Source organism: Capricornis sumatraensis, chromosome 11, assembly GCF_032405125.1.
Source record: "Capricornis sumatraensis isolate serow.1 chromosome 11, serow.2, whole genome shotgun sequence".
NCBI classification, from domain to species: domain Eukaryota; kingdom Metazoa; phylum Chordata; class Mammalia; order Artiodactyla; family Bovidae; genus Capricornis; species Capricornis sumatraensis.
In genome coordinates, this window is record NC_091079.1 from 19,917,880 (window position 1) to 19,933,173 (window position 15,294).

Below are 15,294 nucleotides of genomic sequence, written 5' to 3' on the forward strand. Positions count from 1 at the left end.
GTCCCGAGGCCTGGGCTCCCAGCTCTCTTAGAGCTTCTCCTCCCCTACCCCAACCACACCCCACAGAGGGGTCTGTCCAATCAGGTATGCAAGGGGCCACCTAAACACTCCCTCTAGAAGGCAAGGCTGCCCTGAGACCTGCCTGGGCGGAGGCGACTGGCTCCCCGCGGTCTGCCCCTTTCCCCAGATTGCCAACTAGGCAGAGATAAGGCCTAGGGGTTCAAAGGCCAGAGTGAGAGCCCGCAGGGAGGGGCAGGGCTGGGAGCCACACTTCTCCCCACCCCCAAGCCCCTTCCCAGGTGGAGTGACCAGTGCCCAGGGCAGAAGCCTGGCTCCTGCTCCCTTCTGTTTATGTGGCACTTTGGCCATTTCCCGGGGATTTTCCCTGGAGGCCGGAGAGGGAGTATGACTCAGCACCTCATCTCAGTTCCCCCTGATTCTGTTGTGGAATCCGGAGTCAAAAACACACCTCGGAGGACACTCAAGACAGTGGAGTACAGTTTATTACGCCAGCGGGTCTAACGGGGATCTGTTCCCAACAAGGACCGTGATGTTTCTGAGAGGTCCCATTTCATACCCCCCACTACGCGACTGGTTACATGTTAGCAACCTCTATGTTGCATATGATTGAGTTTCACAACAAGTAGGTGCTAGGAGAACAAACAATTAAGACTAAAGGGGGGAACAATGATTATATATCAAGGGGGGATGTCTCCATGGTTAACCTAACAGGCAGTCTGGCCTCAACTACAATCTCCATTTGTCACGTGTACGGAAGGAGTGAAGTGAAGTCGCTCAGTCCTGTCTTTGCAACCCCAGGGACTGTAGCCTACCAGGCTCCTCTCTCCATGGGATTCTCCAGGCAAGAGTACTGGAGTGGGTTGCCGTTTCCTTCTCCAGGGGATCTTCCTGACCCGGGGATCGAACCCGGGTCTCCCAGACGCTTTAACCTCTGAGCCACCAGGGAAGCCTCCAGGAAACCTGGTTTTCACTAGCAACGGTTTCCTCACTCTCGGGCAGGGCTCAGGCCCAGGTCACATCCTCTCTTTAAGATGGATGACAGGCTTCAGGATGCAGTCTCTCCTGCTTTCTGCACATGGGCCCCAGCAAGTCCACCCTGAGAATTTCAACACAGCTCAGGACCCACACCCCACCCCCAGGTAGGGCTCTGCGTGGTGTCTGAGCTGCCTTGAGGGGCAAGATTCTGTGGCGGTGGGGGGGTGGGGGTGGGGAGGGGGGCCGAGCTGCGCTGGAGCTCTCCGGTGGGGTGGGGGACAGCACCGGTGGCCTCCTGGAACCTGTGCCCCAGATGCCCTTGGCTTGGAGGCAGCCCCTAGCGAGAGGGCCACAGGAAGCCAACCCGGACAGAAACCGAGGCCCCGTAAAAGCAAGTTCCTCTGCCAAGTCTACGCTTAACCTCTGTACACAAAATGTCATTCCTTTTTTGTCCAACACTTGTTCTCAAGATTGAGAAGTTAAAAAGGGGGCCGGGGCACGGAGATGGAAAATGAACTGCACCCTGTAGGGCCCTTCCCAGTAAAATCCTTTCCAGGTCCTCCATTTCTCCTTGTAGGAAACAGGCTTCCTTCAGTCCCCTAAGACCTCTCCTGAATTCCAAAGGTCAGGTTCAAATAGTTGCTAATCTGGGAAGGGCGGGACACAGAAACCAAGGAGGGGCAGTTGAGAAACTACAGCTTTGGGGCAGGGTCTCTTGAGCTTTTCTGCCAGGACTAAGGTCCCAGCCTAACAAGGGAGCCCAGGGCACCACCGCTACCTCTCCACCAACCAATTATGAGAAAGCCCTCTTCCCAAATTCTGCCTATTGCAGACTCCCCCCAAAGCCATCCAGAGATTTAAGGGATTTTGAACATGAGTCACCTGTTCTTGCTCGGCACCACAATAAACCTTTCTCTGCTGCAAGCTTCAACCTCACCATGTGTCGTGCACACAGACTTGCGTTCAGTAACAAGACCCTTGAAGAAGCAGAGGGGTGAGCTAAGCCCATCCACCCAGGGACCCCGGCCTCACCCTGGGGCAGCAGCACCGGGCTCAGGGAGGACTCCCACTGGAATGGTTAACCTGCGGCAACACCTTGGCAGCCAATCACAGGGCCCCGCAGGAAATGCCTGGAGAGCCTCGCCGGGCGGGCCGTCCCGGCCCAGCCCCAGTCTAGCATCAGGCAGCCCCTGTGGCCCGCAGCCACACAGGCGAGCACGGCCTACCCTGAGCTCAAGGCACTGGGCTGCTGCAGCATGGCGCTCCTGGGCCGGCCCGGACTGGGGCCATTGCTGGTTGTGCTGGGCGCGCTGGCAGCGTCGGGGACGACGAACCCCCCTGCTCGTCTGCTGACCCTGCTGTCCTCAGGCCAGGGCGCTCTGGACCGCGTGGCGCTGGGCGGCCTGTTAAATACACTGGCGGCCCGTGTGCACTGTGCCGACGGGCCGTGTGGAAAGGTAACACCCCCAACCGACGGGTCCTCCAGCCCGGCCCCAGCCCAAGCCCGCCGCTCCACCCCAAGGCCGAGGCCGGCTGCAAAGGGCCCGGGCAAACTCCAGAAGGCGGGCCGCGCGGTGGCCTGATGCCGGGCCCTGCCCGCAGGCCCAAGCCCACTCTCCTCTGTTCCCTTGCAGAGCCCTCTGAGCTCCCTGGGGGTGGGGGGGTACAGCTCTGGGATCCTATGGCTGCCCTCCCACCCCTTCAGCACCCCCTCTCCCCACCCCAAAATTTAAAATGGTTCCACGCAGAAACCTCCCTGGGATGGGGGACCCTCTGTGGGTGTGCCTGACTGTCACGGGGGAGGGCAGGGGTCTGTGAGCGAGCCAACAGTGGAGGGCACCAGCGTGAGGGACAGGAGGGTGGCAGCCCTCGTGTATGGCCCCCACCCGCCCGTCTGTGCCAACAGTGCCTGTCTGTGGACGACGCCCTGGCTCTGGGCAGGCCTGAGCAGCCCGAGGCCCCCTTGGGCCCGGCCCTGGAGCCTAGGCACATCGCCCGCCTCAGTGCCGCCGCCGCCCTTTACCTCAGCGACCCGGTGGGCACCTGCGCCGAGGTCCAGGCTGGCCGCTGGGCTGCCCGTGCCGACCAGCTCCTGGTCCTGCTCGAGAGCCCTCAGGCCCTGAGCCCAGCCCTGACCAGGCTGCTGCAGCGGATCCAAGCCCGCACCACTGGCCAGCCCGCTTCTCAGCAGGTGGGCGCCTGGGCCAGCTACCCAGGGGCACTAGGGGAAGAGGGTCCAAGAGGGACTGAGAGAAGGGGGACCACTTGGGTGGCGCTGGGCTCAGCACCTTTCTGAGTGCTCAGGGAAGCCTGGGTTGGGGGGTCACAAGTGGACACTCACCGCTGAGCCGGGCAGGGCTGCAGGCATCCCGAGAGGGCCCTGATCCTCGACGGGGCTGAGAAAGCTCCCAGGGCTCCAAGGAAGAGCCCGGACAAGGCGGGGCCGGGAAGGGGACAGCTGCGGTGCCTGGGGTTCAGCGGAGTCCGGGGGCACCGGGGCACTGCGGAGTGAGAGGCCAGTGTGGCCGCGCTGCTTGAGACACTGAGGCCGGCTCCTCCCCAGGCCTGTGTGGACCTGCCTCAGCTGCTGGGGGAGGCGGCAGGGGTGGGGGCTCCCAGCAGCCCCGGCCCGGTGCTGGCTGCCCTGCTGGACCATGTCAGGAGTGGCGCCTGCTTCCACGCCCTGCCGACCCCCCAGTATTTCGTGGACTTCGTGTTCCGGCAGCACAGCAGCGAGAACCCCAACATCACCCTGGACGGTGAGGCCTGAGCTGGGCTACGGGGCAGGGAGTGCCCTGAACCCCAGCATCCACCCCCCAGGGAGTGCAAGGCTGGAACGGATTTTCACCCTCTGCCAGAGCTGGCGGCCTTGATGGAGCACCTGGGGCTGGGCGGAGCGGCAGAGCCCCACGACGGCCACAGTGACGACAGTCCTCTAGGAAAGGGTCAGGGCCCCGTGCCCCTTGCCACCACCAACAGCAGCGCCAGCGCGTGGGACACGGTGAGCCGTCCATGTGCCGGAGTCCCGGAAAGAGGTGGGGGCCCATGGACCGCTCAGGGCCCTGAACACCAGATCTGTCACCCCCACCCCAGCTGTGCCTGAGTGCTCAAGACATCATGGCTGTGTACGGAATGTCTGAGCAGGCTGGGGTGACGCCGGACGACTGGGCCCGACTGAGCCCGGCTCTGCTCCAGCAGCAACTGAGCGGGGCTTGCAGCCCCCAGCCCACGCTCCCCACCCAGGATCAGCTCAGCCAGGCTGAGAGTGAGTCTCCACCCTACTCCCGAGAAGCGCCAGCCCGGCGGTGCCCAAGGGGCTGGCAGCAAGGAGATGGAACCAAACAGGGAGGAGAAAGTAGCCGCTGGGCTGCGGAGAGCCGGGGCCAGGGCTGGCAGACCGGGCAGCAGGGTGGAGAGGCAACAGGGAAGGGGGTGCTGCGAGGGAAGAGGATGGGGGCTTGAGGCCAGGGGCCAGCAGGAAGCTGAGGCCAGGACTGCACCCGACTGCCTGCAACCTTGGGGGGCTCCTGCTCCTCCCAGACTCGGTCTGGACGCCCCTCCCGGGAAAGCAAGGGGCCACGGCTGGGAGGGAGGCGCTCACTGTCCTCCCTGCCCAGGGTACCTGTACGGCTCCCTGGCCACGCTGCTGATCTGCCTCTGCTCCGTCCTCGGGCTCCTGCTCCTCGTCTGTGCCAGCTGTAGGATCACCTCCCACTACGTCATCCAGGCCTTCCTGAGCATGGCTGTGGGCGCGCTCACCGGCGACGCCCTCCTGCACTTGATGCCTAAGGTTGCCCCAGCCTGCCACAGCCCTTCCTGACCCCTAACCTCTATCCACCTGTCTGGGAGGAGGAGGTCCCAAGGCACCGGGTCCAGTGTCCTCTGCCCACCCCCCCACCAGGTGCTGGGGCTGCACGCCCATGACGGGGAGGACCCTGGGTTCCAGACCACCTGGCACCTCCTAGCTGTGCTGGGCGGGCTCTATGCCTTCTTCCTGTTCGAGAGCCTCTTCAACCTCTTGCTGCCCCTGGACCCCGAGGTCAGGAGCTTGGGGGCTGGGCGTGGTGTGGGCAGGGGTGGCGGAGGTACGGTGGATCCTGAGCCTCCGTCCCCGCAGGACCCAAAGGATGGGGCCTGCAGCCATGGCCACAGTCACGGCGGCCACAGCCATGGTGTGTCCCTGCAGCTGGCGCCCAGCGACCGCCGGCAGCCCAAGCAGCTCCATGAGGGCTCTCGCGCAGACCTGGTGAGCCCGCCCTGGCGGAGCCCTGTCTGCGCTCCCAGTCACCCATCCAGGGCTTCCGCCCTGGTCTGATCTGGGGACTTGGCTCCGCGTGCCTCCTCACTTTCCCGCCCTGAGCGTAATCTACACGGCCCACCCACCAACCGGGTCTCCCCTCCAGGTGGCAGAGGAGGGCCCCGAGCTGCTGAGCCCGGAGCCCCGGAGGCTGAGCCCAGGTGAGCCCTGAGGGAGGCCCCGGCGCGGTGGGGGGTCAGGGTCTCGGTGCGCGGCGCAGGCACGGGGACGGGGAGGGGGACGGAGGAACGGGCCAGGGCAAACGCGCACCCACGCCCGCCGCGCCCGCAGAGCTGAGACTGCTGCCCTGGGTGATCACGCTGGGCGACGCCGTGCACAACTTCGCCGACGGGTTGGCCGTGGGCGCCGCCTTTCTGTCCTCCTGGAAGACGGGGCTGGCCACCTCGCTGGCCGTGTTCTGCCACGAGGTGCCTCACGAGCTGGGTGAGCATTGAGGGGTTCCGGCCGGCCGTGGGCAGGGTGCGGGGTGGGGGGTGGGGAAAAAAAAAAAAAATCTGCCCGCAGCGGGGGGTCTGGGTGTGGCTGGTCGGCCGCGCTGTTGGGCGGGACTGTCGGGGAGTGGGCGCGGCCCTCGACCTGACCCCAGCCCCGCCCGCGACTCATGGCTCAGATAGTAAAGAATCTGCCTGCAGTTCAGGAGACCCGGGTTCGATCCCTGGGTCAGGAAGATCCCCTGGAGAAGGGAATGGAAACCCACTCCAGTACTCTTGCTTGGAGAATCCCATGGACAGAGCGGCCTGGGGGGCTACGATCCATGGGGTCTCAAGAATCGGACACGACGGAGCGAGTAAACCACCCCCACCTCCCGCTCCAGGGGACTTCGCGGCCCTGCTGCACGCGGGGCTGTCGGTGCGCCGGGCGCTGCTCCTGAACTTGGCCTCGGGGCTCACGGCCTTCATCGGCCTCTATGTTGCGCTCGCGGCCGGCGTAGGCGAAGACGGCGAGACGTGGATCCTGGCGGTGGCCGCCGGCCTCTTCCTCTACGTGGCGCTCTGCGACATGGTCAGAGCCGGGCGGGCGGGGGCTGCCCCGGGTGGGCGGGGGGCGGGCGCTCTGAGCCGGTCCTGACTCAGGCCCCGTCCTCAGCTCCCGGCCATGCTGAACGTCCGCGACCAGCGGCCCTGGCTCCTCTTCCTGCTCCACAACGTTGGCCTGCTGGGCGGCTGGACCGTCCTGCTGCTGCTGTCGCTGTATGAGGATAACATCGCCTTCTGAGAGCTTCTGCCCCCCTGCCCTCCTCCCCTTGGCTCTGGCTCCTGACCCTGGGCTCTCGCAGCCCTTCAGACGCACCGTCTCCGGGAGCGCCCAACCCTTCCCCCGCGCCCTGCTTCCCAGCTTCAATAAATGCTCTTGTCCTTGGAGCCCGGCCTGCTCGCCTCATCTCGCCTCCCCAGGAGAGGACGTTTCCCACCGAGAAACGTCGACAGGTGGGGCATCCTCTCCCCACAGCAGTGCCTGGTGCCTGATGGGGAGTCAGGACAGTTGAACTCAGGGCCCTCCAAGAAACCAGCCTCAGACCCGCGTCTGTGATGCATGTGAAGCGAAGCCCAGAGAAGTGGGTCCGGGGCTCGGGCAGCAGGTAGGACCTGGTGTCCAATCAGGACTGCAACCTCCCGCCCCGGCCCTCCTCCCGCGCTTCCTGCCGGCCTTCTGCGGCTCTTCCCAGGGCGGAGCTGCGTCAGTGCCTCTGGCTCTCTCCAGGCTGGGCCCCTTTGTCCCACAGACACATCGCACATTGTTAGGGCGTGTACCACGTGCCAGGCTTGAGTCTGAGGGTTCTGTGGTCACTGAGCTGTTTAGCTGTCACAGTTGCCCTGTGATGTGAGTGCTGTGACTGCCCGTCTGACTCAGACGGGGAGGGCCCGTGGCCTGGCCACGGCCCCTGCTTTGCCCACTCCCTCCTCTAGCACATCCTCCGGGTGGCTCTGGCTAGTTGATTTGGGTTTTTTACGATTTTCCTTAGTTTTGGTGTGCTGGGTCTTCGCTGCTGCTCAGGCTTGCTCTAGTTGTGGGGCTCGTGGGTCACACCCCAGTTGCAGTGTGTGGGCTTCTTATTGTGGTGGATTCTCTTGTTGAGAAGCATGGGCTCTAGGACACTTGAGCTTCAGTATTTGCAGCACGTGAGCTCAGGCTTTGCGGCTCCCAGGCTCTAGAGCACAGGCTTAATAGTTGTGGCGCACGGGCTTAGTAGCTCTGCAGCATGTGGGATCTTCCTGGATCGGGGATCCAACCCATGTCTCCTGCGTTGGCAGGCAGATTCTTTGCCACTGAGCCACCAGGGAAGCCCTGGCTCCAGTTCTTTTTTGTTTTTTGAATTACTTTTTCTTCATGCTCTCAGAACTTTATTAGGTGGAGTTTGGGCAAAGGAGAGAGAAAACCTCTGAGACAGTCGCCCACCTGGTTCAGCACAAGCAGAACAGAGAAACCTTTGGTTGGAGATGTGCTCTCACCGGGATGAAAATATCTCTGATTTTTAAACGGAGAGATGACTGGCTGAATATCTCTGGACACAAATTCAGATTATTTTAAATATTTAACAAATATTTTAAAACTTTTCCACCAAGAAAAGGCAAGTCTCTTAGGACAAGACCGGACCAGAAGCAGGAGCCCCAGCTCCATATGGAGACAAACCAGCGCCACTTTTATGTTGGGTGAGAGGCAGGGGGTATACCTCTGCTACTCCCAGATCAAGATTTGGAGGGAGGAGTGCTGTAGCCAGGCGTTCCGGGAAACAAACTCACTCAGAAGGACAATGCTGATAGTGGAGTGCAGTTTATTACACCGGCGGCCCCACGGCAGAGTCTCCTCTTAGCCAAGGACCCCGACCAGAATTTGTGAAAATATTTTATGCCCCATGTGTACGTGTCGGAACCCACCACTCCAAATTCCTTGAGACTTACATAAACCAAGGAAAATACAATCCCAATAACCCCATCATTCACGTGCTATGTGCTCATGTGCTCAAACAGTCAAACAATTAGCCAATAATCAATAAACCCGAGGTTACACTCCAATTGATACAGAAAAATTTATGGCCTGTCTGGAGGAAGGGGTGATTAGTGTATGTTTTCTCTTAGGTGATGAGTAACCTAGATACGATCTTCAAGGTTGCCCTGTCTGGAGGGGGTCGCATCCTTCTGTTATTGTTTTCATAGGCACTAAACTCAGAGTTCAGAGTCCATTGGAAAGGTGGCTGAGCGTGATCAGCATGAACAGGCCTAAGATGGAGTCCAGGCCCTATGAATTCCTGCTTCATTCCCCCCTCTTGATGCTCTCAACTCATATTATGAGCTTCATTCATGGGATATATTGCACCCTGGCTCTCCGACTGCCAATTTGGGACAACGACATCAACCTTTGGGTTACAGAGTTCATAATACATTGTAAAATTCAGGGTCCACAAAGCAGAACTATCAAGACAACTACAACAGTGGTAAATATAGTTTTCCACCAATCGCCCTTCACCCAAGATAGGACCGAAGTCCAGAAAGGAACGTTTTCATTTAACATTGCTTTTACCTGGTTTTTCACGTCATCTAAAGCAGTTGATACATTGCCAGATAAATCAGGAATGCATACACAACATTCAACCTTAATTATAGCACAAGTCCCTCCTTGAGCAGCTGTATGTCCAAAGCCATTCTATTATGAATTCCCCCTTTTCTCATTTGGATTTGCTCTTCATTTAAGGCTTGGATGGCTTTTGTTCTATCTAGGAGGGACTGTTGTGTGAAATTAGTCAAGGCCTCTACTTTAATTGTGATATCTGTTGTCCCTGTAGAGGGCACAAATAAGGCAGCAATATACTCATACCGTACTCACACGGATCTTGTCCGCCTAGCATGTACATAAGGTAGATTTACCGGGGCTCCCGGGGTAGATTTCCAACAAGTAGGTTTGGCTTTTGTTACACTGGCATTTATATCAAATGTAACCCCATGCCCCGAGTCTATTGACTGTAGGTCTTACACCAAGAGAGCAAGGAGAGGTTATGATTGGCAAGAGAGAGGAAAGTCTCTTTTTGTCATCCCAGAAAAGAGCAGAGTGGTTTAAAATCTCCTTGGCAGACCGGTGACACCCACCAAGGAAGCCTGTCCATCACTGACAGAGTCATAGCCCCACACACCCAGCAGCTGGAAGTGCTGTGGAAGTCTGTGTAGGGAGGGGCCCATGAGATGAAAACATTGTCCTGAGTTGAAATGGAAGTTAAATTCAAAATCACGTTGATGAGGCCAAGCAGCAGGAGTTGATTGTGCGGCTTCATCCTGAAGGGGCTCATCCAGGACCTTCTTTTCCTCCTTAAGGATGGTCTTAGTCTCACGAGGGTCAGCGGGGTCCCTCTGTGCAGTCCACTCAGAGTTTTTTGGGTCTGCGTGGTATGTTCTCTTCACCCTCCTATGATGGATCCAAGGGGCAATATCTGCCACTTTAACTGCAGTGGGGTAGTTAGAATAACATAAGGGCCCTTTCACCAAGGGGCTAGCAAGTCAAGTTTCCAATCTTTGACGCATACTTGGTCACCAAGCGTAAACTCATGAATCTGTTCCCCAAGGGAGAATGGCACCCTTTTCTTGTACAAATGTAGTTACCCGATTTATTACCTTATCCAGTTCCATCTGCTGTGAAACCCTATCCCCTCTTACCTAAGGCAAATTTGTTGACACCTGTTTTATTATGGGAGGGGGCCTCCCATACACAGTTTCCTATGGAGAATAGCCTTGGGACTGTGGGGTCATCCTGAGTCTGAGCAGAGCCATCGGAAGCAAGTCCACCCAGGAGCAGTCAGTCTCTATGATCCTCTTGGAGAGTCTCTTTAAGTATCCGGTTGGTTCATTCCACCACGTCAGAACTCTGGGCCTATATGCAGTGTGCAGTTCCCATTTGATGTTTTAAGTTTTGCTTACTTGTACTAAATCAGCAACAAAAGCTGGGTCATTGTCTGAACCAATGCTGGTAGGAAGTCCACATCTGGGAACTATTTCCCTAAGCAGGCACCAGGCTACTTCTGATGTTCTTTCAGTCCAGGTAGGAAAAGCTTCTACCCGTCCCGAGAACGTACATACCATGACCAGCAGGTAATGGTAGTGTTGGTGAGGTTTCATTTCAGTGAAGTCCACTCCCAGGTGTTCAAAGGGCAGCGTGCCTTTCAGCTGAATACCCGGAGGTTTTTGTCCGAATACCCGAGAGGCAGCATTAACCTGTGAGCAGGCAGCATGGCCTAGGTGGGTCGCTTGTTGTGTTTGGCTTACCAGAGTGTGTGCCAGCTCCTCCGGTACCAATAATTTGCCACTTGGCAATTCCCACCATCCCTTTTCAGTCCTGATGGCCCCTTCCGCTTTGGCTAACCTGACAGCCATCATCCTTGTTTTATCAGGCTAGTGCCGTCAGTATATAGGACCCAACTCGGGTCTGGAACCTTGTGTCCTTCTTTAAAACAAACCCCAGATACCTTACCTCCTCCTTGCAGATCTGTGCCTTCTTCTTCGACACCCAGTGACCCACTCCAGTGTTATTACCTGGAGAATCCCAGGGCCGGGGGAGCCTGGTGGGCTGCCGTCTATGGGGTCGCACAGAGTCAGACACGACTGAAGTGACTTAGCAGCAGCAGCAGCAACAGCAACCTGCTCCCGTCAGCAGCTGGAGCAGTGCTTTCGTCCCTTCCCAGCATTTTCCCTTGGTCTCGGCAGCCAGCTGCAGGTCATCCCCCTATTGTAGGAGCCAACATCCATACTCTTCCAGATGGAATGAGTCCAGGTCAGAAGCCAAGGCTTCCCCCAAAGATGCCTGGGGGGTTCTTAAACCCTGTGGGGGAGTCCAGGTGAGCTGTTGCTTGGTGCCCCCGACTGGATCTTCCCATTCAAAGGCAAAGGTGGGCTGTGACGCTGGGGCGAGGCGTACGCAGAAGACGGCACCCTTGAGATCTAGGCGAGTATAAACTTTAGTCCTTGGCGGGAGGAGGCTAAGTGAGGTATAGGGGCTTGGAACAGTGGGGTGTAAAGTCACAGTAGCCTGGCTGACTAGCCTGAGATCCTGTACAGGCCTATAGTCCTGTCCTCCTTCCTTTTTGACTGGCAGGATCGGCATATTCCAAGCTGACTGGCACTCTCCTAGAATGCCCGCTTGTTTCAATCTATTGATGTGGGGCAGTATGCCAGCCCAGGCCTCTATCGGTAGCAGGTACTGGCGCTTTCTAACCAGGATGGTACCTGGTTTGAGTTCTATTATCACTGGGGCTTGATGTTTAGCCAACCTGGGGGGAGAGGGGGTTGTCTATTGCCCAGACCTCAGGGAATAATTGAGTTAGCTCTCTCTCATGCTCTTCCGGCCCATCCGGTTCTTCCTTGGGCGGCTTATGCAACCTCCCCTCATCTTGGGGTGGTATTGAGAGAGAGAGCAAAAAAGTCATAATGCCCATCTGGAAGGGGGGCCTCTCCTCAGGGGAGGAAGTCACTTGTGCTCCTAGTTTGGAGAGCAAGTCTCTTCCCAACAGGGGTACTGTGCACTCAGGAATGTAGAGGAATTCATGAATCACTTGGTGTCCCCCCATCTGACATTTTCTGGGCTGGCAAAACGATTTAATCATGCCTTCTCCCGATACCTCAGTTACAGCAGTAGTCTTTTTGGACAGTGGTGCCACAGGTTTTGTTACTACCGACAGTTCTGCTCCTGTATCCACCATGAAGTCAGTGTTCTGGTCCCCCACTTCTAAGGTTACCATGGGCTCTCGGGGACCTGATATCTCTGAGCCCCGGCAGCCCTATTTAATTTCCAAAGTCAGCAAGCCCCACAACTGTGGGAGCTTCCTCTTCCTTCCTTGCCTTAGGGCATTCATTCTTCTAGTGGCCAAAACCTTAGCACCGGGCACACTGGTTTGGCTGTAACAGGGCCTGGGGCCTCCACTGGGACCGGTTGAAGGACTGTCCTTCCAGAGGGCCCAAGATAGACCTTCCCAGAGCAGCAGCTAGCATTCCAAATCTCTTGTCTGTTCTCTTTCGTTCCCTCCTGCTCTCTGGCAGAGCACAGTTTCTGCTTAATCCCAACCTCTCCCTCCCCTTCTTGTCAGTACTCACCGGAGAGTCGGATATAGCTTGGGCGGTTCACTGGAGCCAGATCCTGGAAGTGTTGGCCAAAGGCTTCTGTCACCGGGATCGAAGCCTGCCGTGGTGGCGGCTCTACGACCTCAGGAAGAGCTGGCAGAGGAGCAGCGGCTGCTGCAGGACTTCACCTGGCCCTGGATCGGGCATTAAGGCGGCCTCCGGTCCTGGTGGAGCACTGGGAGGCAGGCGCGTCATTGTCCCGTATGGGGGAGGGGTCAGGTCATCCCCGTCCAAATCCTGTAGAATTTCCTTTTTTATCATCAGTCAATTTTTGTGCCATTAATATTTTTCCCTTTCCCTTCTGGATACAGAACCTCGTCCAAGTAGGAGGGTCTTGAGCTCACCCAGCCATGAGTCAATATGTGGATATAGATCCGGGTGTCCCGGCTCTCCTGTGACTACTGTACAGACTGCTTCCACTCTTTCTAGGTTCATGGTGTTCTCTGGGGGCCATCCTACTCCCACAGGGGGCCATTCAACCTCACAGAGTACGTGGAGGCGGTGAGGCGTCATCTTCACCCCATAGTCTCCTCCAAAGCCCTTCTTTAAACTTTTAACTCTGCACTCCAATACAGTTGCCTTGGATTCACTTCCCCCCATCTTGCTTACCTTCTCGGACCTTCTTCTACTTTTCCTTTGCGTTCTGTCTACGAAGTTCTCAGCACCCTCTGTACTTCAGATATTTCCACTCAGTGAAACACTTAAATTGCCATTCTGCCTCCTTCCTAATTGGGATGAGAAGAGCCTTACCTGCCAGATCCCAGAGGGAGAAGGGGGATCGGCATGCCTTCACCTGCAGGTCAGCACAGCCGAACCTGAAACCACGTGGTCCGAGACTGTTTCTCCCTTAAAGTCCGTTCTGCCTTGGTGGGCTTGATCAGGTGCAGATGAAAACACAGATGGGTTAAATATCCCACGTCCTAGGCCGTCTCCAGGAAAGCCAATTCATACTCACTTATGTATCTCCTTCCTTCTAGCCTGACAATTCCGAGGGGGTCAAGAATTTCACAGCAGACGGGACACCTCCTGGGGGAGGGCAGAATACGAGCATACAAGGACCAGTTTCCTAACCTAAAAATGTCCTGGCAATCGCTGGTACTAATTTTCCCTGAGATGGCGTGGACACACCTCCTAAATGACCTTCACAAATTTCCTTCCTAAGCCCTAACACACTCATTGACCTGTGTACCAAGCAATCGCTGCCGCCTGCCTATTCCAGGCCCCTGTGGGTCCGTGCCCCTTCTAGTTCCTCCCAGAGGGGTGATCAGGCCCCCTCTTCCACCCTGCCGGGTGGGTTCCTCCTCACCTGAGCGCTCAGTTCCCTTGCCATTCACTACCTGCCAAAGCGAAGAAACCGGGCGTTGAAAGGCTGAAGTCTTCTAGAGAGGCGAGGCGCCTTCCCCCTGCTAGGAGATTCAAGCCACAAAGCCTCGGGGTGGCCTCAAATGAGACCTGTCTCCTCAAAGTGAGGAGTTTCCCGGCCAATGCACCAAATGTTGTAGCCACCCATTCCGGGAAACAAACTCACTCAGAAGGACAAGGCAGATAGTGGAGTGCAGTTTATTACACTGGCGGGCCCAAGGCAGAGTCTCCTCTTAGCCAAGGACCCCGACCAGAATTTGTGAAAATCTGTTATACCCCATGTGTGTGTGTCTGAACCCACCACTCCATATTCCTTGAGACTTACATAAACCAAGGAAAATACAATGCCAATAACCTCATCATTCACGTGCTATGTGCTCATGTACTCAAACAGTCAAACAATTAGCCAATAATCAATAAACCCAAGGTTACACTCCGACTGATACAGAAAAATTTATGGCCTGTCTGGAGGAAGGGGTGATTAGTGTATGTTTTGTCTTAGGCGATGAGTAACCTAGATATGATCTTCAAGGTTGCCCCGTCTGGAGGGGGTCGCATCCTTCTGTTGTTGTTTTCATAGGCACTAAGCACGGAGTCAGAGTCCATTAGAAAGGTGGCCGAGCGTGATCAGCCTGAACAAGCCTAAGATGGAGTCCAGGCCCCATGAATTCCTTCTTCAGGAGAATATGACGAATGACAAAAGGACCAGTTTCTCAAAAAGAGAGGGATAATGACACAGGGATGAAACTCAGATGCTGCTTTTGCAAGGAAGCAAGATAAGTGAAGAGGAACTAAAAAGCCTCTTGATGAAACTGAAAGAGGAGAGTGAAAAAGTTGGCTTCAAGCTCAACATTCAGAAAACTAAGATCATGCCATCTGGTCCCATCACTTCATGGGAAACAGTGAAAACAGTGTCAGACTTTATTTTTGGGGGGCTCCAAAATCACTGAAGATGGTGACTGCAGCCATGAAATTTAGACGCTCAGTCCTTGGAAGGAAAGTTATGACCAACCTAGACAGCATATTCAAAAGCAGAGACATTACTTTGCCAACAAAGGTCTGTCTAGTCAAGGCTATGGTTTTTCCAGTGGTCATGTATGGATGTGAGAGTTGGACTGTGAAGAAAGCTGAGCGCGGAAGAATCGATGCTTTTGAACTGTGGTGTTGGAGAAGACTCTTGAGAGTCCCTTGGACTGCAAGGAGATCCAACCAGTCCATCCTAAAGCAGATCAGTCCTGGGTGTTCACTGGAAGGACTGATGCTGAAGCTGAAACTCCAATACTTTGGTTTGGCCACCTCATGCGAAGAGTTAACTCATTGGAAAAGACCTTGATGCTGGGAGGGATTGGGGGCAGGAGGAGAAGGGGACGACAGCGGATGAGACGGCTGGATGGCATCACCAACTCGATGAACATGAGTTTGGGTAAACTCTGGGAGTTGGTGATGGACAGGGAGGCCTGGCGTGCTGCGATTCATGGGGTCGCAAAGAGTCAGACACGACTGAGTGACTGAACTGAACTG

At 56.7% G+C, this 15,294-nt stretch overlaps 1 protein-coding gene across 3 annotated transcripts; it reads left to right on the forward strand.

Annotated features, from left to right (window-relative positions):
- The first annotated feature begins 2,220 nt into the window (after positions 1–2,220).
- On the forward strand, positions 2,221–6,634 carry SLC39A4 (solute carrier family 39 member 4). Of its 3 annotated transcripts, none has more exons than XM_068983878.1 (12): positions 2,221–2,453; positions 2,903–3,187; positions 3,560–3,755; positions 3,855–3,997; positions 4,090–4,261; positions 4,614–4,786; positions 4,898–5,035; positions 5,114–5,242; positions 5,400–5,454; positions 5,585–5,737; positions 6,129–6,316; positions 6,401–6,634. In XM_068983878.1, the coding sequence occupies exons 1-12, from the start codon at positions 2,253–2,255 to the stop codon at positions 6,527–6,529; spliced, it is 1,962 nt and encodes a 653-aa protein (XP_068839979.1). In that variant the 5' UTR covers positions 2,221–2,252; the 3' UTR covers positions 6,530–6,634. The 3 variants fall into 3 exon arrangements, with proteins under 3 accessions (XP_068839979.1, XP_068839980.1, XP_068839981.1); XM_068983879.1 differs by having other exon boundaries at positions 2,903–3,171; positions 3,544–3,755; XM_068983880.1 differs by lacking the exon at positions 2,903–3,187.
- Positions 6,635–15,294: the final 8,660 nt, after the last annotated feature.

Coding starts and splice junctions, on each gene's coding strand:
- SLC39A4 (XM_068983878.1), top strand. CDS start 2,253: ATGGCGCTCCTGGGCCGGCCCGGACTGGGGCCATTGCTGGTTGTGCTG. Junction 2,454..2,902: donor CCGACGGGCCGTGTGGAAAG/GTAACACCCCCA, acceptor CTGTGCCAACAG/TGCCTGTCTGTGGACGACGC. Junction 3,998..4,089: donor GCGCCAGCGCGTGGGACACG/GTGAGCCGTCCA, acceptor CCCCCACCCCAG/CTGTGCCTGAGTGCTCAAGA.